This window comes from Chenopodium quinoa, unplaced genomic scaffold (assembly GCF_001683475.1).
Source record: "Chenopodium quinoa cultivar QQ74 unplaced genomic scaffold, ASM168347v1, whole genome shotgun sequence".
NCBI classification, from domain to species: Eukaryota; Viridiplantae; Streptophyta; class Magnoliopsida; order Caryophyllales; family Amaranthaceae; genus Chenopodium; species Chenopodium quinoa.
This window is the reverse complement of record NW_018743574.1, coordinates 269,236-293,273: the sequence shown is the minus strand read 5'-3', so window position 1 is coordinate 293,273 and position 24,038 is coordinate 269,236. Positions and strand designations below refer to the sequence as shown.

Here is a 24,038-nt window from a genome sequence, read left to right as displayed (position 1 = left end):
TAGCAACCGATAACAGTCGGTCGGCCCTTCCCTACCCCTGAAAACACTCGGGCGACCCACCTACACCATCGAAACCACCCCATTCCCCCATCCCCAAAATAGCCCCTCCCTTCTCAGGTCGATGAAACTGCCCCTCCTCCCTTCCCTCGTCGTTGAAACAATCGATTTTTCAGCTCCCTCAATTGGAGATTATTGCCAATAAATTTAAATGTAATTGTGTTACTCAAGGTTTTTGTGGTAGATTATTTTAGATTTTGTCTTACAAAAAAAATAAATAAATAAATGGTAGTTAGTTGTTCTCAAAGTAGTCATTATAATGGTAGTTGTTGGTAAAATTTTCTTAAATTTTCACAAAATTACCCTATATCTAAAGTATAATACTCCCTTCTTCATATTTTATTGGATACGTTTTGACTTTTACACGTTTGTCAATACACCTATTTGATTATTATTCATTACATACTTTTTAAAATTATAACGATTGAATATTAATAGAGCATTCGTTGAGATGAATCAAACATGATCTCACATGACTCTTTTACTTTTGTGAGTAAATTTGAAGATTAACTAATACTCCCTCTATCCCAGAATACATGACACAGTTAACATTGCACACATGTCAATGCACTACCTTGAGTTTATTTGTATATAATTAAATATTATGAAAATTATTTAAAAATTATATTTTGAAACTTTATATATATATATATATATATATATATATTTTATGATAAAATATGTTTTTATTATGTTAGTAAAAAATTATGATCAAAACTAATACATGAATAGTGAAAAAAGTCCAACGTCTCATATATTTTGGGACGGAGGGAGTATTATAAATAATGTTTAAAATCTAAACATAACCAATAAAAAGAAACGGAGGAAGTATTATGAATAATATTTAAAATATGATAATAACCAATAAAAAGAAACGGAGGGGTACCCTACAAAATTAATCACCCTAAAGTTTTTGTAAAAAAAAAAAATCATTCTAAAGTAATTGAAATACTTTAATATACATTTTGTTGGTACATAACATATTTTACCTTTAATAATTTTGATCGTATATTTATCATAGTTAGTTGATACTATGAAATTTTATACAATGTATCAATTTTTTTGTGCATATTATTTATAGAATTCAAGTCAATCTCCTGAAAAATTATGCTGCCAATTAAAGTGATGCGCACTTTAAAAAATGGAGGGATTATTTTTCTTGCATTAAATGTCTGAATTTATTATAAAATGATTTATTATAATTTTAGTTAAATAAAGATATCTTAATGAATGTTATTTTTTTATAGTAATAATTTATATCAAAGTTATCAAAATCGAGATTCCACTTTGAATTGGAAGGGATTTAGATGTGTATATGTTACTGATGATAGTAGTCGTTTCAGAAGTTTTTTTACAAGTTTTTATTTCTCACATGAGAAGGTATTTTCTTGTTTTAGGCTTAGAATATTTTAATTATACAATTTTGTTTTGACAATAATTATTTTTACGATATAGGAGAATTCGAGTGAAATGATTTTTAGTGGTTGTGACTATTCACCATAATTTAATTTGGTATGTATGCATGTATGAATTATTTAATATTCGCATAGTATCATATTAGGTATTTTATATATTTTGAAAATTGAAGTGACATCATTATAAGAAGATTATGATTCTTGGATTGTTTGATAAATTCTATTTTATGACTTGTTTACAAGCATGATAAGAAGTGATAATTTAATTATGACATGATACATATATTAAAAATGAACTAAATCATGTAATTATATAATTATAAGTAACAAGAAAAAATTAATGTAACCTTAATTCTATTTTATAAGAAAGAGTTACATTTATTATATATGAAACACACTACTACATTTTTGACCAAATGCAACGGCCTAATAAAGGCTAATACAACGGTATTTTAATTGCCGTTGCAATAGAGTAGGCTATTGCCACGGATTTAAAACTAATGTTCTTAGAGGTAGAGCTATTGCCACGGCTTTAAAGAACCGTTGCAATAGCCTAGCTATTTTAACAAAAATGAGAGCTAATGCAACGATATGTGTTATATCATAAAAATTTTAGAAGCGCGCATTTCTTCCCTCTAATTTTTTCACCAAATGTTTTGAACAACACGTGTTTATTCACAACTCATTCTCACGGATTCTCACAGTACCCAATTAACCCATTCTCACATCACCCATTTTCTCCATTTTCCCCATCTTCTCACATTCACATATTTACTTCAACTCCTTAATTACTTCGAAATTCTAAGGTGAAAATCACGAAAAAAAATACTCAAAAATTCTAAGAGGAAAATAAGCAAATAAATCTAAGGAAGTAGACGAAGGCGGCAGTTAGGAGGTGGTGGCTGATAGCGGCATAGGCGGTCTTAATTTCATTCTTGCATGTCCCTTCCTTGAGCTGATTGCTCGAAATTCTGTTCAAGGTATACAACGAATTTTCGTTTTTGAGAATTAAATTTGAAGTTTTTGCTTTTGTGTTTGGGAATTTGTATTTGATGCCATAGAAGATGAAGTTTCTGCTCTGGTAACTCTTAGAATTAAACGTCTAATGGGTTTTGTTTAGCAATATTGAATTTTTATTTTATTTATTATATTTGAAACGTAGCAATATTGAATATTGTATTTGAGTAGTCTAATGGGGTTTTTTTTGGGGAATTTCATATAAATGGATAAGAAGATATATTGATTTGGGGTGGCTGATTTGGTTCATTCATGGGGTAAGACTTTAGAGATCCAAGTTTATTACTCTTTGTATCAGCTATGATGATTATGCTGTTTTGTTTATTACTTTTTTCTAATTGCTATATCCATTTTTGTGAGCTGTGAATTATTTGTGTGAACTTTTTTTCCCTGTTTCTCTCTTATGTATGTATATGTATGTAAATTTCGTTTTCTGACTATTTATTTTTGATAATTGGAGGCCGAAATTTCTTTTTTCATAATTGCATGTGTATATGTGCGTTGTTGTATATGGCTCATTAGCTAGCTGCTTTGGGATTGGTTTAAATGTGTTTAAATGCTTTCAGAATTTGTAGCTCTGAATCCTGATGGGATATGATGAATAGCACTGCATATACGTTGGACTTGATCAAACTGGAACTGTTTTAATACAATCAAATACAGAACACACATCTATGTCCATCTACATTTAGTCATTTACCTTTTATGGCTGTATTTTGTGTTTATGCTTTTTTTCACATGAGTATATTTATTTATGAATCCTGGACAATACCCATTCCTTATACCAACAACTAAGCAATCTCAAGAAACTTTCTTTTGTTATTTCCTTTGAATTTAGTGCCATATTTTTATTCTCTTGAAGCTATAATCATAATGATTTGATAATTGATATCAATGATATGGAATATGTCCATAAGCTTTTAATTATTGGATTTTGTGTGCCATTCTCTGCTATCTTTTAGTTTCAGATTTCATAACTAGATAGTTTTATTTCGTATTTAGTACATATAAAGTATTTATTTCAGTTTTTATGCTTATTGATAGGGACTGCATTGTGGAGGTGGTGGAAGCATTAGCCACAACACATAATCAAACTATTGCATAGGATGTTGCAATTAGGTGGAAGGAGAATTCTAGTTTATGTGATCTTCTCTTCCTTGGATTTTGTGTGTGTGTGTGTGTATATATATATATATATATATATATATATATATATATATATATATATATATAGTGTATCTATTTCCCCACGCTTTGAGATTCATTTTTTGGCTAAATGCAAAAAACACAAAGAAATAAAGAAATATAAAGAGGAATCGGGTGTGGTTAGAAGAAGTTACCAGGGAAGTCAATGACCTTGCCTTGTACTTCATATGTGATTATGTGAATAAATGGCTAAGTGAGTTTTCTTTTTCTTTTTTTTTCTGTTTCCCTTTCTGTACTTCAGAATCACTAAATAATGATCTAGTGTTATGAGTATCTACTTGTCCAAGCTAACTTATTATTTGTTGAATTCCTTGGAGTGTGCTGATCTAGGGGCTAGGGTCTTATAATGCAGTATGTAAAGGGGGATAATGAAGTAAATCTTGCATATTTACCTTTTTGTTGTTACTTACTTTCTCTTAGTGATAACCTGTTATATTTGTATAATAGCTCTATTAAATAATTTTTGTGGTGGCTTTGCCGGCTTACATTATAATTTTTGTGGTGGCTTTGCCGGCTTACATTTACTTATCTGCTAGCTCATAGGAGTATAATTGCTCCCTTAAATTTCTCCTACTCACATAATCTAGGAAGAAGTTATATTGTTTGAATTCTATAGACTGATTCATGCCTTTAGCATCGTTCTCGTGGTGTCTGGTACATGTAGCAAAGTCAGGGACATTAGAAAACTCTCTACTTAGCAATTCTTAGCCTTGTTTCTACTTTCTTCTATGCTAGTGCCCATTCTATCGATTGTGACAATTTCTACATACCATGAATCTGAATTTGGAGATTTGATAAGGTGTAAATTGCAGGGAAGAGATAGCCTGTGATGAAGCTGAGCTCGGGGAAGAAGAATTTGCTAAAAAAATGAACAACCAGCATGTTCTACAAGCACAGGTAGAGTTCAATTAACACTTTCAATGGCTGTGAGTAATTGTTGCTGAGTGTCACATGAATTTTTCTTGCAGCAACTAGAGATGTTAAAGTATATGCGTAAATTTCACATGGATGACCAATCGGCTATTCTTGAGAAGGTATAATTTCTCTCTTCAGCTTGGTTGTGGCTAATCTATTTTTTACTATAGCTGCAATTTTCTCTAAAAGCATAAATGTAAAAAGTGTCACATGAACTTTCTTCACTGTGAACATACTTTTGACAAGTAACTCATGTAAAAACGATTTCATGGAGTAGTTTCTATTATCTAATATGTATTCATGAGTTGTTTAGTAGCTGTCTTGTCTTGTAGTGTTCACAAGTAACTCTCAGAACAGTTATTTGCCTCTTCCTGTTTTGAAATTGCCTTGGTTCTAACTCTGCTAATTATGTATCATATTCCCTCCATTAAATCTCATAGATCTTCTGATTAGTTCATTCAATTATGAATCACAGTAATATGATATTTTATGATATTTTGGATCCACACATGGTTAAGCTCCTGGTGTTGTGGCATATCGCCAGCAAACGATAAATGATGTGTAATTATGCCATTTTAGTCCTAATACTACTGTTTCAAATTATATTCAGCGATTATACATTCTCTTTCGTATGCACTTGTTTCATGTAGCAGAGTCGCCTTTTTTTCGCGTTCAAACACCTTCTCTTAACTGATAATAAGTGTTCAATGGAGATCACTCAAATCAAGGAGATTTACATAATTTAACACAAACTAATTAAAATTTTGTTGATTTTACAGTGCTAGAGGTGGATAATACTGAAGTTGAAGAAGATGCTTCACGAATTACTTTATGAGAAATTGGAGAAGTAGGAGAAAGAAATGATAATGCGGTCCAAAGAATTGCCGAAAATATTGTTTGGCGGACAAAATGATTTAGTTAACTTTTAATTGTTTTTTTTTTTCTTAGTTTAACTAGTGATAATTTAATTTTGTAATTCTCCTTATAGATAACAATGTACAAACTTTGAATTCATATTAATAAAATTCTAATCTCTTTTTTTTTTTTTTTTTTTTTTGAAAATTCTGATTTTAATTGTATTATCATTATTATTATTGGCATTAGGTATATGAATTGTGTGGCATTAGGTATAGGGAACCGTGGCATTAGGATATATGCATTGTGTATTTGTGTGGCATTAGGTATAGGGAATCGTGGCATTAGGGTATATGCACCGTGGCATTAGGTATAGGATACCGTGGCATTAGGTATTATAGCTAATGCCACGGCAATAATGTTGTCGTTGCATCAGGTATTGATCTAACGCCACGGATCATTGTGTCATTAGGTGTCATATGTCGTTGCATTAGACCTACTACAACACTAGCAGATGCCACGGTACATAGTCATTGCATTAGGCCTAATGCCACGGATTTTGATGCCTAATGCAACGGATTTGGGGGTTGCAATAGATCAAAAATGTAGTAGTGACATGATTATTATTTATTTATCACTCATATTTATAGATTGGGACAAGTAAAATTAATACTCTTTCATATAATGAATCGAGTCAAAGAAAGATTCCAATGTAGAAGTGTAATTATGCACATTTTGTGTGTGTCATAACCATGTAATAAATTGATTAATCGCGAAATTAAGGGGCGAATGCAATAAATTATTACATATAACTATTTAAAAATATGATATTCTAACGAATAAATCACAAAAGAAATTCAAAAGAGGTGTGTGAATAGTGGAAAAGTGTAAATAATGCAATTAAAATAACGGATAAATTAATTAACAAATTACATGAAATTATTTATCAATTAACAAATTACATAAACATTTATAATTATAAAAACAAATGATATATTCAACAAAAGTATTATCATTTTGCCACGGGCCACCACAATATTAGAAACGGCTATGCGAGTCACTCGTTCTTTCCTAGCTAATACCTTCCAAAACAACCAATAATAATACACTTGCCCAACAGCAAAGCAGAGCGTAAGTAGCTCCACCACTTCAGCATATAAAAGATATGGTATTGAACCATTTCAAGTGGCTTTTATGACAAATCGATTATAACACTCAAATCCTAAAGAAGCTAATTTTTTTAAAAAAAATTATGATAGTCGTTCATCTTGCACATGACAATGTAGATCACACTTGATCCCACCAAAGTCCAGAATTTGAGGGTTCCAATTTAAAATTCAAAATTTCCCCAAAAACCACACTACCCATTTTTCCAACAGCAATTTATCCCAAAAAAAGACTAGATTCAGTGCTTAGTCTCTAAATTACACCCAATTCAACTACATCATCCATTAAAATCCAGAACTTTAATTTCACAAGCATTTTCTTAACTATAAGAATTCAACAGAATTAAACCCATATGCAATCAAACTACATAAAACCAAGACTCAAAATCCCAAAGCATTGAACTTTACATGAAAAAAAAATCGGATTTTTTTATAGAATTTAGTGGAAGTCACATGAAAACAAATAAAATGTTCATTTTCCAATACATAATCTAATATAATTATGCAATATAAATTAAAAAAACATGGGTTGAGAAATTACCTAGGATATGATGAGATTTCAGGCGATGAGAATAAGAATAAAGTAGCCTAAAGTTGTTTTTTTTTAATTTTTTTTTTTCAAGTAGTGCAATGACAGAGGAAGGAAGGAAGGTGGAGAGAGAGCGATGGATAGAGAGAGGAGGATCATGTTCATGTTCGCTGTTCTTGGCTTGGAGGAAAGACAAGTTTGATCAACTTCACGCTAGTGTAGTCTATATAATTTTCTGTAATTTCTTAGACTTTGTTAATACTTGTTTGAAATACATTGAATTGTATTTGATATTTACATTTACATTGTAATCATTTATTTTTAGGTTTTGTTCCCACACAATTTTAAGTGTTTTTCTTGTTAGAAATCACTGTAAAACCTAACAGAAGAAGGGGGTGGGGCTTGTGCACAGACAAGCAGACCAAGGAACTCAATGCTCATTTGTGAAATAAGCAAACAATTCTTTGATTTTTTGTCAAATGAGCAAATAATTGAATGCTCATTTGTCAAATGAGCAAATAACTCAATGCTCATTTGTGAAATTAGCAACTAAGTATTTGCTCATTTGACAAATGAGCAACTAACTAATTATTATCGTTGCTCATCACATATTATCAAAACAGGCAGCTAAAGAAACTTATACATCACATATTATCAAAGCAACTTCTGTTTTTAGCACTCATTTTACATGGTAAACATCTAATTCTACCAACTACATTCTCCTTAAGCCGAGTAATCATTTGATCAGCATTAATAGTCCCTTGTTCAATTCCATGTGATAGCATTCCTCAAACGACAAATAATTACCAAGCATTTTATCAAACACCTTGTATGCACTATCAGGATATTCAAAACATACTCATTGATAATTACCAATTGTTCAGTTAGTTGATCAATCTCTACCCTAACAATGAAATCACCCTTAGGCCCAACCAAGTCTTCGACACCATACTTCTTCCTCCTGCCTAGCTCGTCCGCAACCTCCTCGATGGTGTCAAGGATCTTGTCTACAGGCACAATTGAAAAGCCTATTGAAAATTTTAATGAAAATCCTAAATTGAGAACACTTTAAGTAAAAAAACCGAGCAAAAATTAGAAAGTCAAACTCGGATAACCAAAATTAAGAACATTCATATTCAAAAATTTCCAGAATACTAAAATCAAAATTAAAAAATGTGAAACCCAAATTTTTGTAATCAAAATCGCACAATCTTGATTTAAAATTCAAATTAAATCATAGACAACAACGAAAATCAAAATCAAATTAACTTACAGTGCCTTAATAATTGATGCAATTCGAAATTTTCAGAGTAGTAAAATCGAAATTGAAAAGTTGAACAAACCTTGATAATTATCAAGCCTTCAAATTATTTTAATCGAAGTTATTCGTACTTGTGAAGAAGAAGATGAAATCAAAATTGTCAAGCCCTCAAATGGATTAATCGGTCGCCATTGATAATTATGGAGCTTGGTTGTGCAGAGAGAAAAAATGAGAAAGTTGAAGCAGTTAAGCGTGCTTTGTCTTTTAATCTCGACCATTATGGCTAGTATTGGTTATCACATAGATAAAGGTTCTCACATAAAGGGTGGTTCTTACCGGATTCCGACCCTATATATATATATATATATAGGAAGACTCATATAAGAACCCTCCTCTATATAAGAACCCAATCTTATATAAGAACCAATCTCAGCCGTTTATTAGTTGTGATCTAACCGTCCTAAATACAGCCATAGTAATGGCATTTTTGTAATTTCATGCAGCATACATACACCTCCTATCATCTTCCTCTTTCATGCATCTTTCGCTCTAATCTGTTTTCTCTCTTCTCAAACACATTTCACACTTCCCACCACTTTCTCTCTCTTAAAACCCCCAATTTTTCTCAGAAATCCACCGTAATCGCTCCTCATTGAAGAAAATTACAACGATTTTCTTCTACTTTTTGCTCAAATTCAGCTAAATTTGTTCATTAAGTTGCATAAACTAGTTGAATTGAGAAATTTAAGTAGAAATTTTGCAAATTCGAACCCTAGTTTGACGGAAATCGAAGAAAAATTGAATGGACGGAGGCAAAGAACAATAAATTCGTACACCAATTTGTTCTGAAGTGCAAAGGTAAGTTATACTCCAAGAATTTCGAAGAATTTAATTTGTTTTATGCGATGTTGATGCGATTTTTTGCTGCGTTTTTATGCGATTTTTTCTCAAATTTTTCCCTGATTTTGCGATTTGTATGCTGCGATTTTGATGCGTTTATTTCTCAATTTTTTTGCTGCGATTTATGTTCGATTTTTACTGATTTTGTTCGATTTTTGTGATTTACTATTTTCATTTTCTATTTTGTTCGATTATGTGAAATTCATATGAATATTCAGGCGATTTTTTTAGCGAATTTGATGATTTTTTTGGCGAAATTATAGATTATTTTTTTGAGTATTTTTTGCGATTATTTTTTTTTCAGATTTTTTGGCTGAGATTTCAGATTGTTTTTTTTCGATTTTTTTGGATATATGATGTTTAAACTATGATTCGTTTGATTTTCAAATTTCGATTATATTTATTGAATATTTGAATTTAATCATGCTGAATTGGCGATTATGTATGTACTTTTTTATGCTTTATTTAGCTAAAGTTGTATTTGATTGTTCTATTCGTTCGAGTTTTCAATGATTCTTCTGTGTTTGATTACGGTATATGCATTAAAATATCTAACAAGATCTACAATGTAACTGTGCTACATGGGAGACTAGTTATTTCTATATTTTTCAAATGTTCTATGCTAGTTGTAAGTATATATGTATCCACATAGTAATGTTACAGTGATCATCTCTAGAGCAGATCAAATTAATGGCTTCATTATTCTCTCATTGGACTAGGATGGAAGTTCGTATTAGGCATACTTTCAGCTGCATCATCACTGCGATGATTCTCACAACTATGACTACTCTTTTCTAGCTGCTGCTAAATTTTCTTGATGCTAGGGGATGACCGGTCTATCTCATCATATGTCTTGTTTGTACATGGACTGCACTAGGAATAGAACAAGAGCGAAAAGTGCAGCTAGTCCTGCTATAAGAAACAGTCCCCAGAAGCTCTCAAGTCCGAGACCAAATTCATAATCATAAGACACTTTATTGCTGGATGAACTGTCGCAATTTTTGTTCTTTTTTGTGATTTCTATTCGAGTTTTTTTTAGTTTCTTTGTTCCATTATATATCTGTTCGAAAACTGCAATTCATCAGTTTGGTTTTTTTTTTTTTTTTTTTTTTTTTTTTTTTTTTTTTTTTTTTTTTTTTGGTTTTTGTTCGATTTAATTAGTTCGATTTTGCTTAATTGTGGTTTCATAGTTGTGGGGATTAGTTTGGTTTTGTGTTCTGGCTGTAATAAAATTAAGTTAGGAATGGGTATCGTATAAAGGCTTCCATGGAGTTTCATTTCCACTCAATTTTGTCTTTATTCTTAAATCTGATTGTAAATGTTTGCTTAAAATTCTTTCTTTAATGTTTATTATTTGATTGATATTTGGGTTCATCCGTTCATTCCACATCATTCAGCTTAGTAACAAATTGAGTGGTAATGGGGCACTGGAGAGAATGATGTGTTACTATTGACAATACTCTTTTCTTAAGCTTTGATTTGTAGGAATTTTGGGACTTCTATTTCCTTTCAAGTGACTCATATTGTTCGACAGTCGTACTCTATATTACAACATCATTTTGAATAAGTATTGTTCTTCATTTGTGTTGGTGAGGAAGTTTAGTGTAGTGTAAGTAAAGGTTTGGGTACGAATGTTTTATATACATTAGCCTATTAGCTCAATGGGTAGAGCATTGTGCAAATGCACAAGAGATGTGGGTTCGAATCCCACGTAGGTTCATTTGTATAATATCGAGAAGAGAGTTTGTATGAGAGTTTAGCTATAACAAAGGGAACAGTCCTTCACCATCTAAACTAAACTCAGGCGTGGTATACACACCATGGAAACAAGGAGGAAGGCTTATGGAAACTAGTTTGGGGTATGGAAAGACTACATAAACTATGACACTTCATCTTGAGGGCTTGTAAGGGTAGTATTGCTGTGAAAAAAGAGGCTTCACCATCGCCATATTGCTGTTGTTAGCGTGTGCCAGGGATGTGGGGCTGCTAGTGAGACTATTTCACATGTTATTTTTGAGTGCCATGATGTTGCTGTAATATGGGCTGCTAGGAGCTTAGCAATTTTGTATGCTGGCTTAGCCATCTTGGTTCTATAGAAACAAATGTTTGCATCAAGGACAAGAGTTTGCATGAGAGTTTAGAACATATGAAATATATTGAACATAAACAGAAAATTTTAGAATATAGGGAAAAAAAATTTAGAACATAGAGAAAATTTTAGAACATAGGGAAAAAAATTTAGAACATAAGCATGAAACATTTAGAACATAGGAAAAAAAAAATTAGAACATAGGACAAAAATTTAAAACATAAGCAAAAAAAATTTAGAACATTGGAAAAATTTTAGAACATAAGCTTGAAACATTTAGAACATAGGAAAAAAAGAAAAATTAGAACATAGGACAAAAATTTAGAAAATAAGCAAAAAAATTTAGAACATTGGGAAAATTTTAGAACATAGGGAAAAAATTTAGAACAAAAGCATGAAACATTTAGAACATAGGACAAAAATTTAGAACGTAAGCAAAAAAAAATTAGAACGTAGGTAGAAAAAAAATATAGAACAAAAGAAAAACATTTAGAATATAGGTAAGACTTTAGAACATAGGAAAAATAGTTAATTTGGAACATGTTCTAAATTTTTTCAACCTATGTTCTAAATATTTTTTTACCTATATTCTAAATTCTTTTGCCTATGTTCTACATTCAGTCTACTTATGTTTTAAAGTTTTTCTTTTCCTATGTTCTAAAATTTTACTACCTATGTTCTAAAGTGTTTTTTTTTATGTTCTAAATATTCTTTTACCTATGTTCTAATTTTTTTTTTCCTATGTTCTAAATTTAGTTTGCTATAATTTTTTTTATTTTTTCTATGTACTAACTTTTTTTCCTATATTCTAAACCCTATTTTTCAAATTTTTTTCATATGTTCTATTTTTTTTTCCTATATCCTAAATTTTTTTTCTTATGTTCTAAATTTGTAACCTATGTTCTAAATTTTTTTTTGCATATGTTCTAAATTTTTCCCCTACTTTAGAACATAACTTAAGATCATAATTTTATAACATAAAAAGCACAATAGATTAGATATACTTTAGAACAAACTAGACATATTTATTTGTTTTTAGCATAATAGACTTCTTTGAACATAGTAAACATACTTTAGCACAAAATAAATACACTTTAGAATTATTATTATTATTTTTTTTTTAGTTATTATGGTTTCATTTTTGAAGTTTTTTTTTAGTTTCTTTTAGAGATAACCTATGTAGGAATCGAACCTACATCCCCTATGCATTTGCATAGTGCTCTACCAATTGAGCTTATAGGTTTTAGCATATATTCACTAAAAATTAGAGCTAATAAGTTATGTTCTATTTTTATTTTATTTTATTTTATTTTTTTTTTTATTTTTTTTTTTGGTGTCTATGTTCTAAAATTTTCCACTCTAAGTTCTAAATTTATTGTATCTATGTTCTATACCTATGTTCAAATTTTTTTTTCTTATGTTCTAAATTTTTTTACTATGTTCAAAAGTTTAACCTATATTCTAATTTATTTACTATGTTCTACATTTATTTCCTATGTTCTATTTTTTTTTTCTTTTTCCTACCTATGTTCTAAATTTGTTCTTATATTCTAAACCTTATCTTTCTTGTTGCTAGTAATTTTTAAAATTTGTCATTATTGACACAATCATAACCATTGTTTTGAAATAAGTTGTTGTAATACTTTCCACCAAAATGTATTCATTTAGCTTCTAATTCAACAATGTCATTAACAATCACAATAATACAATATGCAAGAAGAATATATGAATTAACGACTTAGTATCATTTAAGGTATTATTTAGAGCTTTGAAAGCACAGACATAATTGATATAGAAAAAAAAAAATCACAAGATGTATTACGGCAAGTTACTAGAAAAAAGCTACTTCGGAACCTAAAATCACATCCTAGGCTGTAAGGGGACAAGGTAGCTTGGGCATGTTTATAAAATCACGACATGCAAGCATTAAGGAGCAACTCAAATGTTATGAGACTGACAGGATATTGATCATGCAACGTAAGTAGCAAACTGAAAATACTACAAAGAATCAAAGATGTTTATATCCATCAATATATCAAAATAAAAGGAGCACTCCTAAAAGAAGTAATCTGTCCTCTATCCCATAACTAGCTGAACTTGACCAAACTTCTCGTAATTTTCATCCAAGAGCTAAGAGGACTCAAATTTAAATGATCTTTTGCGCTTCTTCTTTCATTTCCTCCTAGACTGATTATTTAAGGTGAGAAGAATAGGTGAGTGATCAGATTTGACCCTGACCAAATGTGACACCAAAGCATTCGGAAAAGCTGTTCTAAGAAGAGTTCCCAATAAAACGGTCAAGCCATTCTTGAATCACTGTGTTCATAGAAGTTCCCCTTTCCCAAGTAAACCAATGTCCATCGTAGCCAAGATCACGGAGTCTGCAGCCATTCATCATCTCACGAAAATCATTCATGGCCCTCCTCTCCGAGCACCCGCCCTCCTTCTCATCATAAGAGTAGATTTCATTGAATATACAACACTACTACGTGCTCACACTACTCATTTACACGGCTTACACCATACATGATTGTATAGAAAAACCGTCTATCCAACCAAAACCAAAACCAAAACCAAAACCAAACATTATCAGGGCTCTAAGTGCAAGCAGTGACATCTATAGTGTAGTACAGTCATTCAAAAATTAAATACAAGCTATTCAAATAGTTTGCATTCGAAGCTATGGTTCAAGTCAAACAAGCAGCCCACATAAACCCCTCATCAATCTCCCCTGCTCAGCCACTTAACCTTCACCACTCCCTTTCTTAGCCTACACCGCATCTCCAACCCACACCCCTCACCAACCTTCTCATTCCTCTACCAACAACCACCACCAAATTCATACCACCATAGTAGCCGCTAAACAACAGCACATAAATCGCACAAAAAAACCACACAGCAACGACACAACAACAACAAAAAATCGCACAAAAAACACACCAAAAAACCGCACATAAATCGCACAAAAAAAAATGGTAAAATGACGCAAAAAAATAAATAAATAAAAAAAAACAACCAATAATAATTAAGAGTAGCTGGAATTCGAACACTAAAATCGCTGAAATTAAAATCCTAAATCCGCTGAAAGTTCTAGCCTTTAAATCGTTTGAACCCTAAAATCGCCGAAAAATGAAAATCAAATCAGAACTATCAAAAAATCGACTTAAAGTTATGCGAAATTCATGAAAATAAAATCTGGAAATTTGCAAAAATCAAATCAAAAAATCGCAAAATCTACTTGAACATCATGCAAATTTCATACAAATTTGAGCTAAATCGAAGATAAAAAAAATAAATAAAACCATACCTGATTTGAAAATCCTTCAAATTGCAACTTCTATGAAGATTTTTGGGAGTGTGAGGAGAGAGAAAGTCATGAATGTATAACGAAGAGAGAGAAAGTTAGTGTTGCTTTTTTATTTTTATTTTTTTTACTGTAGGAAAGATTAAAATTGATTTTATTTTGTTTTATCCTGATCGCTCATCCCAATCCCAATCCAATCCTACGGCTGAGATTGGTTCTTATATAACTAGGGTTCTTATATAAGGAGTGGTTCTTACCGGATCCCTCCCCTGTATATATATATATATATATATAAGTGGTCATTTGATAAACTAAAGAAAGCAACAGCATCAATAAATATATTGGGTTCAATCTGCAGTACATTTGAACTCTTCTAGCCATGCAAGGTCTAATTCTATACTTGCTAAGAATCCTATAAAGTTATAATCAAGAAAATTGTAGCATAATTTGATGAAGGCAAATCAAACTACCCCAATTGTGCTAAAAGCAATATCATATGAATATTGTTCAAGTTCCATACCTACTAAAGAGTTTTCATTGTCCCTTAAAAACAAAGTTCTCCTTTACCCCTATACTGGGAAGGCAAATTAGCCATGCATCAGTCCTAAAGTCCAATGTAATACAAGTACGTAGTATATTGTTAATACATCATGTTCACATATCACATCAAAATTTGATTGGCTGTAACATTACGAAAAATGGGAAGATGATTTAGGCACACCCAAAATTAATTTTGGCACACCTCCATGTGAAAAGATCATTGAAAATTGTGCTTTTACAATGAGTGTGCAGTGTGCCTAAATTAGTTTCCTGAAAATGGTAAGATGACATATGAACTTTGTAACTAATCCAAAAACAATGACTAAATATCTAGACCTCTTGTTTTAATGATCATACTTCCACAGTTAAAATGTTAAAAAAATTCAACAATCTAGAAACATAGATACTTCCTCTATTATAATAAGTGCATCAGCTTGCACATCGGACAACATCATCGGACAACTTGTAACTTTGACCATTACTCTGTAATATTAGAGTTTGAATACATTTTGTATTGAATAGCAAAGTAAGTACTTACAACTATATATAGAGAAAGCAAATAACCTACCAAAGGAAACTAAGGCCACGGTATAATCAAGGATTATGCCTACAATCATGGCTAAGAATCATTAACTACTAAAAATATAATTGACCGTAATAAAGGTCAAGAAAGGCTAAATATAAGAGCTACAAATAAAGGAAGAGGATAACTACTAGCTATATACAAGGAGATTTGATTATCTCTTAACATGTAATACTTCTTATGTTTCATTGTATAGAAGTAAACTTTATAATAAGTTTTATTATGATAATATACAATGACTAATCTAGATTATACTGCATATAATAATGTTAATTATAAAATATATATAAAAACAAGTCAAAGTTGTTATATAAATAATGCAAAAAGTCAAAACGATATAGGTATTTGAAAATAGCGGAATTTATATTTTTTGCTGTGAAATCTACAATCCAAATCATTAACAATCATATATTCGACTTAAAGTACAAAATTCAATCAATAAATTGTAAAACAAATTTAAAAAATATCAAATATCATGATCTACGTAAGAACAACATACTTAGGACCAGTACAACCCATGGTAGTTCCTAGACCTCCATTGAACTTCAACACCACAAGTTTATCTAAAAGCTCCTTAGTCTTTTGCCTCATGTGCAGATAACTCAAACCACAATTTCATTGATCGATCGACACAATTAAAAATCTAACTTAAATTAATCTGCATTTACCTTCCGAAAACAGTGATAAAGCGTCATATGGAACAACAATATCATCAGTACGAGTCTTGATTTTGCTCCAATCAACCTGCTCAGCTTCTCCACTTCAAAATTTTCAAATTATAGTCATCAATTAAAACTATCAACTTGCACAAAAACATAATTAATCAATTTTTTTTTACTAATTAAGGATTAATTGTCGTACCTAAGGTATCGACCTACAAGGTTGATGAAATCTGATTTCTCATTCGCACTGCAAATATGAATCATAATCATCAAAATAAATAAATAAATAAAATCAAGATCTTAGATAAGTTAAAAAGAGAATTTGAATGGAGAGAAACCTGATATGGTTGAAACCGGAGACAGCCGAACGAAGGTTCTCGAATTTCTGAGCTTCAATGGAGTTGAGAGTAGCAGTTGACGCCATTAATGGAGGTTACGAAGCTTCGAATGACAGAGATAGAGGAGAGAGAAAGAGGAAGAAGGAAGAGTGAGAAAGGTGGAAAGTGGTGATGAGGCGGGAGAGGAGGAATTTAAAAAGAGGGAATGATCAATTTTTGTTTGATGAATTTGGTGCGGAAAACAAAGCAATCATCAGGTTTTTATTTGTTTATTATTATTATTATTATTTTTTTTTTCTTTTAAACCAATTCATTTTTATTTGTTTATTTATTAAGTTACTCGTGGATCGCATGCTGCATATTTAAATATTTAGATTTGATTTGATATTTTTTTTTTTGAAGCAAAGATTTGATTTGATTTGATATGATATGCTATGCTATTGCAAATAACATGTTGATGATTAAATAGTGTGAAGATTTTAATTGTTTATTAATACAACTGCAAACAACATGTTGATAATTAATTAATTAACTTAGGAAACAAAATTAGGCAATAAAAAAAAAAATTCTACTATAATATTGTCAAACCTAAACGCAATGTTGGAAGGGAAAAAAAAAAGTTTAGACAGTATAGTTTTAATTTTTAACATGTATTTTTTTTTAATAATATTGGACACTATACGTTTGCACAAAATAATATACCTTCACATATTAGGATTTAATTCTTCTTAAATATTCATTAGATATTGATGTTTGAGTTAGATGATCTCATTTTCCAGCAATTGCTTATTGTGATTGTTTATAAGGATGATACTACTCATTCTAGTTGAAATTGTTCTACTACTTAATTTCTGCAGCTTTTCAGAGGTTGATTACGCGCTTAAAAGATGCATTCTGGAGACCTTAAACTAACTAGAAGTGTAGAACTACTTCAGCAGTGATGCGCCAGTTACCGCAAAGATTATAAAAATCTTCGACCGGAGAACTATAGCAGTATAGGAAGTTACCAAAAAAACCCTGTATAGGAAAATGGGCATAAAAGGACAGGCCACCAACATAAAAAACAGCTAGACATTATTCAAACTTCTTAAGCTCTGGAACCAGTTTCGCCAAAAAAATTGTTCGACAAAATTATATCTCCAAAACTCAAAATTCTATAATTTGTTCTCTCGTATATCAGAACCATGAAATTACTACACAGACCAGAGAAATCAGGTGATCATGTTTTGCATCCAACAATCCTCAATGCTTTAAAGATCCTCAGCACCATTGATTTCCTGAGGAAAGGAGGGAAGCTATTGTAAATAAACACTCAAAGAGTAATCTATCAATATTTCAGATATCGGTGCCAAGTGCTAACCTTGTCGGCAATTACTGCACCATCTGGAATTTCCAGCTTTGCTCCAGACTTAGCACTGATGGTCACTTTTCCCTGTTGTAGTATAATCAGGTTTAGCTTAAGTACAGAATAATGTAAGGGAAGTCGGAAATATCAGCAAAATGGCGTTCACGCATCACATGATGGTTTTTTATGATGTAACAATTAAACACTTGGTTCACATATAGATGAGATTATGAGAATGAACATTGTGTTTTGATTTTGGAAAGCAGAAGAGCTTTCAGAAAAGAGCAGCTGATCTGAATAATGAGTGTTGATGTTGATACCGAAAGAAAACCTGACTTTTGCTTAAAAAAGGTAAATATGTAATTACTCAAAAATCACCAAAACAAGAACTGCATATTGGTAAAGTGACATAATTTGCAAGTGGAGATTGTGATCAATCAGACAACATCCAAATTGCACATCAGCTCAACTGGATTGAACACACAGGATTGTTCATAATCATCTCATGTTCCATATGTAGACTAATCTATATATAACATTCATAAGCAAAAGGCACAATTACTAGAACTTAAGACACCAGTTTAGTACATAGTGAGAACAACTTGTAGACTTTCCCTCCTTGTTCTCTTTCTAAAATCTCATAGCGAAAATCTAGGGATGGGCTGTCAGGTATACTATCAAAAGAACCAAAAAAAAAAAAAAAAAAAAAAAAAAGAATCTTAGTACCTTGAGAGCAACTCCAGCACCAAACCACACATCTCCTACCACCTTCAAGCTATCTAGCTCAATGATGCTGGGGATAGACTTAAACCGGCTTAAGAAGTTGCTGACCTGCTCATAAGAACATTTAATTATAACTAAGAACCTAACACCATAAACAATCAAAGAACTTCACCAAAGCAAGAAAAACCTTTTTAAACTCAGGGCCCAACTCAATAGAGGGGTTAGTGGGGTTGTTTCTAGCTGGGTTTCTTATCACAAAGCCATCAACAACAGTGTACAGATCCGACTGCAGTAAATCAAATACTGTTAATAAAAATATCATCTATAAATATACAAAACAGGAACACTTCTAGTTGTAGGTCAAATTACCTGGACAAGGAGCAAATCTGAAGTTGCCTTCACTGGAAGGAATCGTGATCGAGGCACATTCATACCAATAGCATTGTCGAAGAACTGTTACACAAAAGGAAGAGTTCATATTAAGATCACTCTTCTAGTACTGATACTTTGAAATTGGATAATAAGTTGAAAATAAGTACCTTAATTGCAGCACCAGCAGCTGTTTCCAATTGAAGAACCTTAACTCCATCGACTTCCTGTAAACAAGATCAAATTAGCCAAAGGCTCCATGATAAATTTAATTACTTCTGTAACCTCAAAATTAGTGGAATACCTTGGGGTTTGGAATAATTTCCATCTTAAGTGCATCAGCTTCTACAAGCCTTTTGACTGCATGCAAATTAACCCACCTGAAAATCAAATTACACCATGAGGTAACTCAGCTATTCATCAATGGTTTGAACTCTTTGTAAACAATATAACTTACAGGTTGTTGGTGTTGAAAATTTTGAACTTCTCAATCGACTTGAATTCATTGACCTGATTTGAAGAACAATCACATGTGATTAATTAAACTCATCAACATTGTATAAAGAGCTTTTTCATCACATACCAAAACTAGTAACTTATGACATGTAAATGAAGGCATTATAGGCAAAAGAAATTTAGTTTTCTTATGTAAAATACGTGTAATAAAAGAAAAAAAAAGAATGAACAAAACTCACATGTTCATCAGGAACCTGTGCAATTTCTAGAAGCTGCATCGCAAGATAAACAAATTTCCTTTATCAGCACCAAGTTAAATAGCACAAGACCAGCACAATGGTAAAACAACATGTTTCATAAGCTTTGACAAGAACGTGATACTGGGTACACCAAATACAAATAAGCTTCTCTTGGTTAAAATTAATGCAAAAGTTAACATGTTAGTTTCGCACTTGCATTTAATTGATGGGAACTTTAAACTGATTCTAATTTGAGCAAACATGGTCTATTTCCAACATCAGGATTCAATTTCGAAGTCCAAAAGTTATATTACTCTTTCATAAAATTAACAACGGTGCCCCCAGATTCCCTTGAGAATTAACATTGATATCATATCAGGAGTAGTAGAGTACAAGTCATCAGATATGCCAACAGCTTACATACAAAGGGCCTAATCTTTGGACATATGAGATAACTCTGATTCAGTTTGAACTTTGAAGTGTGTTGGATTTAGACTTGGGCATAAGCAATTAAATTGGATTTAATTAGACATGCTGGAATTTGAACTCTAAAATCCAAGTCCAAAATATTGTGGATAAATATTAATTCTGTCCAACAATCTCTGGTACAGGATAGAAAGTGCAAAGTTGAGTTACAATTTAAAAACCATGATAGCCATGAATGCTTCATAACACATACCTGGACCTTGCCTTCATAGGAAATAAGAGTACCACCTTTGACATCAGCCAAAGTTTTGGGTGTAACCTAAATGAAGATAGAAAAATAAGACATATGGAAGCAGGGAATAGCATAAGCAACTTCCAAAGATTAGGCTGCTTACCTCCATACAGTATTCGTTCTTATTTTGGACCAAGTGATTTAAGATCTCTGTGTAGTGAATTAAGGAGGACAATTGTGTGGAATCCAACGATGAAAGCTATGTTGCGATATATAAAATGGAATTCAGTCTAAAATAAAGTAATTACTGAATAAATCACATCTTAGTCCGCATAACATATAAGAAAGAGTATATATATATATATATATATATATATATTAAAAAAAAAAAAAAATTTAAAGCCAGAAGTAGGATACTCAAATCCACAATAGCCCCCAGATTGTCAGAGTTAGCAACAAAGATGTACTCCTTGCCCTGTTTGATCAAGTGAAAATCATGATACAGATAAGTCATAGTATCAAGTATGTCCTAGAAAAATCATTACTCCACTAAGTCAAAGAGGTATACAACTGCACAAAGTGACATGGCAGATTAAAGTTACCTGTGACAAAAACAGGTCAAGTTTCCCACTGTTCATCAAGGATGGGAACACATCACCGTGACCAGGAGGATACCTTCATAAGCACAAGATGATCAAAAGAAAGTACATATATATTCCATCAGATCAAATTTTATACCAAATATAGAACATATATGAGATGAGATAGATTATAAGCATCTACATTCAACAAACACAACATGCAAATAATTGAGGCCAATATCAGTGTAAAATAATACCATCCATCCTTGCCGGTTTGACCTTTGCATGGCAATGGCGAGAAATCTTCAACAACCAGACGAGGGTATTGACTCTAAATTGTAAGTAAAATCCAGTGAGTAAAGATATGATTAAAGGAAACACATCACCATACTGTGGTACCTAAAGCAAGAGGCATCAACTCGGCTAGAGTAACATACCTGATTAAATGTGTGAATCTCAACATTTGAATTGGTGTATTTTTCAACAATCTGTATGCAATGAGTTTGAAGTCTTGAAAAGATGCTCCACAAGATAAAAAGACTAACAGCACGGAACATTAAAAAAAGGGTACTTTACCTTAAGTGTATCATCATGTGTGTTGAATGAGTTCATCAGAACCAAAGGCACTTTGGATCCATACTTGCTGTTAAGGCTCTGTGTATCATCCAAAAGAGGGTAAGAGCCAACAAGAATCATAATATACACCAAAAAAAAAAAAAAAAAAAAAAGAGGAGAATGCAGTACCTCAATTTGCTTAACTATAAGGTCAAGGAAAGTCAGGCCATTACGAACTTCAATGACAGACCTGCACCAGATTTAAAAACAAAAGTTAGTATTCAAAGTGATGCTCACACACCAAGAAGCTCGAGACCACATTTAATGACTGAGACAGAATTTTCTGCTTAGTAAAATCAGCAAATGTATCCTTCTAAATATTCTGATATACAAACATTTACAAAGTAAAAGAGGTAGTTTGATAAACTGAAGAAAACATCGTCAATAAATAAGATTGGATCCAAATGATAGTAAATTTGAAACTCAATCTTCCAACCACGCAAGATCTAACATTGTACTTTTGACACTTGCTATGGATCTTGTAGTCCAGAACATTTTTGCATTGTAAATCCATTGTTCCTTAAAACAAAAACCTCCTTTACCACTATATTAGTGAAAAAAAAAGTCTCATCAGTCTTAAATTTAGCTTTGAATCAGCCGGATGCTATAGATTATTAATGCATCATGATCACATGTCACATTAGAACTTGACTGGCTATTACATTATGATAAATTATGGTTCAACTTCCTAGCTTGTTCAAAGATCATACTTCTAATATTGAAAACGTACAAAATATGGATACTCTTCCATCACAACAAACTTAGGTCATGTATTAACATAACAACACATATGAAATCTACAAACAAAATCACTACAATCATACGATCCAACCAATAGACTAAATGTGTCAGATCTTAAAATCATAAATCAACGATCAAAAGTACAAAATTCAACTAAATTGTGGCAAAACCAGAATTTCATGATCTACGTTAAAACGACATACTTAGGACCAGTACAACCCATGGTTGTTCCGAGACCTCCATTGAGCTTCAACACCACAAGTTTGTCCAAAAGCTCCTTAGTTTTAGCCTCATCTACATTTCATCCAAAAATTCAAAATAAATAAATTAATCAATAATAAATAAATAAAATTCAGATCACATTTCATTGAATGATCGACACATTTAAACGTCGAAAACAAGAGTATTTCAATCAAATTGTATCTACCTTCAGGTGGAGGTGATACGGTGTCGTATGGAACAACAATGTCATCAGTAGGAGTCTTGATTTTGCTCCAATCAACATGCTGAGCTTCTCCACTTCAAAATTTTCCAATTACATGCATAATTTAACACTGTCAAATCTCACGAAAACGAAATCAACCAAATCCAGAAGACAATTCACTAATTCAATAATTTATTTTCATTTTGAAAAAAATTGCGTACCTTAGGTAACGAGCTACAAGGCTGATGAATCCAGATTTCTCATTCTCACTGCAATCATAAGTCATAATCATCACAAAAACATCAAGATCTTAGATCCAAATCACATAAAATTGAAGCGAAAATTAATCAAATTATGCGAAAATAAGGAATCGAAGAGAGAGAAACCTGATTTGGTTGAGACCAGAGACAGCAGAACGAAGGTTCTCGAGTTTCTGAGCTTCAACAGAGCTGAGAGTTGCAGCGGACGCCATTAATGGAGGTCACGAAGCTTCGATTAACAGAAAGAAGAGAGAGAAAAAGAGAAGGAAGAGTGAGAAAAGAGTGGAGAGTGGTGATGAGGTGGGAGAGAAGGAAGGCTTTAAAATGAAATTAATGATCCGACAAATACGCTTTTTTTGTCCGAAGCTGATTTTTGTGCGCAAAACTATGCATTTTTCAGATATTTATTTTTCAACTTTTTATTTTTTTTGGAAGGGAAAATATGGTAGGAAGCTAGAAGAAAAGAGAATATACAGGCGAATATAATTCCGGTGTGCGAGTTTTTTTTTTGAGGAAAAAATAATGAGAAAATACATGTATCACAACTAGATAAACAATGAAGCATTTCAAAGAGACACGTTGGACTTGTCCTTTATAAAAAATAGATTATTTATGTCATTTCATTAATTTAGTATGAGACGGTAGATTAACTCTTTCAGTAAATCCGTGAAAAATTGCAAGATTGATGGAGCTCTTAATTATGCTACAATGGAGTTAAAGGTAATCAATGGAAGAGGGAAGCTTGCTAGCAAATGACAAACACTTACCCTTTAGGGTTAACAACACCCTT

General features: G+C 31.8%; 2 protein-coding genes across 2 annotated transcripts; both read right to left on the bottom strand.

Annotated features, from left to right (window-relative positions):
* Nucleotides 1–16,218: 16,218 nt before the first annotated feature.
* Nucleotides 16,219–17,818, bottom strand: LOC110681807 (UTP--glucose-1-phosphate uridylyltransferase-like). Its single transcript, XM_021857928.1, has 3 exons — nucleotides 16,838–17,818; nucleotides 16,699–16,746; nucleotides 16,219–16,597 (listed from the first exon to the last, which is right to left on the bottom strand). The coding sequence occupies exons 1-3, from the start codon at nucleotides 16,921–16,923 to the stop codon at nucleotides 16,486–16,488; spliced, it is 246 nt and encodes an 81-aa protein (XP_021713620.1). The 5' UTR covers nucleotides 16,924–17,818; the 3' UTR covers nucleotides 16,219–16,485.
* Nucleotides 17,819–17,894: 76 nt separating this feature from the next.
* Nucleotides 17,895–23,811, bottom strand: LOC110681806 (UTP--glucose-1-phosphate uridylyltransferase). Its single transcript, XM_021857927.1, has 21 exons — nucleotides 23,375–23,811; nucleotides 23,210–23,257; nucleotides 22,992–23,083; nucleotides 22,768–22,858; nucleotides 21,953–22,013; nucleotides 21,785–21,862; nucleotides 21,646–21,696; nucleotides 21,466–21,539; nucleotides 21,230–21,302; nucleotides 21,045–21,102; nucleotides 20,791–20,837; nucleotides 20,649–20,714; nucleotides 19,970–20,002; nucleotides 19,732–19,784; nucleotides 19,579–19,654; nucleotides 19,445–19,501; nucleotides 19,275–19,358; nucleotides 19,093–19,191; nucleotides 18,909–19,013; nucleotides 18,198–18,269; nucleotides 17,895–18,114 (listed from the first exon to the last, which is right to left on the bottom strand). Exons 1-21 carry the CDS (start codon nucleotides 23,458–23,460, stop codon nucleotides 18,088–18,090), a joined length of 1,431 nt encoding a protein of 476 aa, XP_021713619.1. The 5' UTR covers nucleotides 23,461–23,811; the 3' UTR covers nucleotides 17,895–18,087.
* Between the last annotated feature and the right edge of the window lie 227 nt (nucleotides 23,812–24,038).

Bases quoted from the DNA above. Each gene is read 5' to 3' on its own strand.
- LOC110681807 (XM_021857928.1), bottom strand. From the start codon at position 16,923: ATGGCGTCAACTGCTACTCTCAACTCCATTGAAGCTCAGAAATTCGAG. The intron at 16,747-16,837 runs GTTTCTCTCCAT...TCATATTTGCAG, and splicing joins TCCGGTTTCAACCATATCAG to TGCGAATGAGAAATCAGATT. The intron at 16,598-16,698 runs GTACGACAATTA...AAAATTTTGAAG, and splicing joins CTTGTAGGTCGATACCTTAG to TGGAGAAGCTGAGCAGGTTG.
- LOC110681806 (XM_021857927.1), bottom strand. From the start codon at position 23,460: ATGGCGTCCGCTGCAACTCTCAGCTCTGTTGAAGCTCAGAAACTCGAG. The intron at 20,715-20,790 runs GTAAGCAGCCTA...ATCTTCATTTAG, and splicing joins AGAACGAATACTGTATGGAG to GTTACACCCAAAACTTTGGC. The intron at 20,003-20,648 runs GTATGTGTTATG...CTTGCGATGCAG, and splicing joins CCTATGAAGGCAAGGTCCAG to CTTCTAGAAATTGCACAGGT.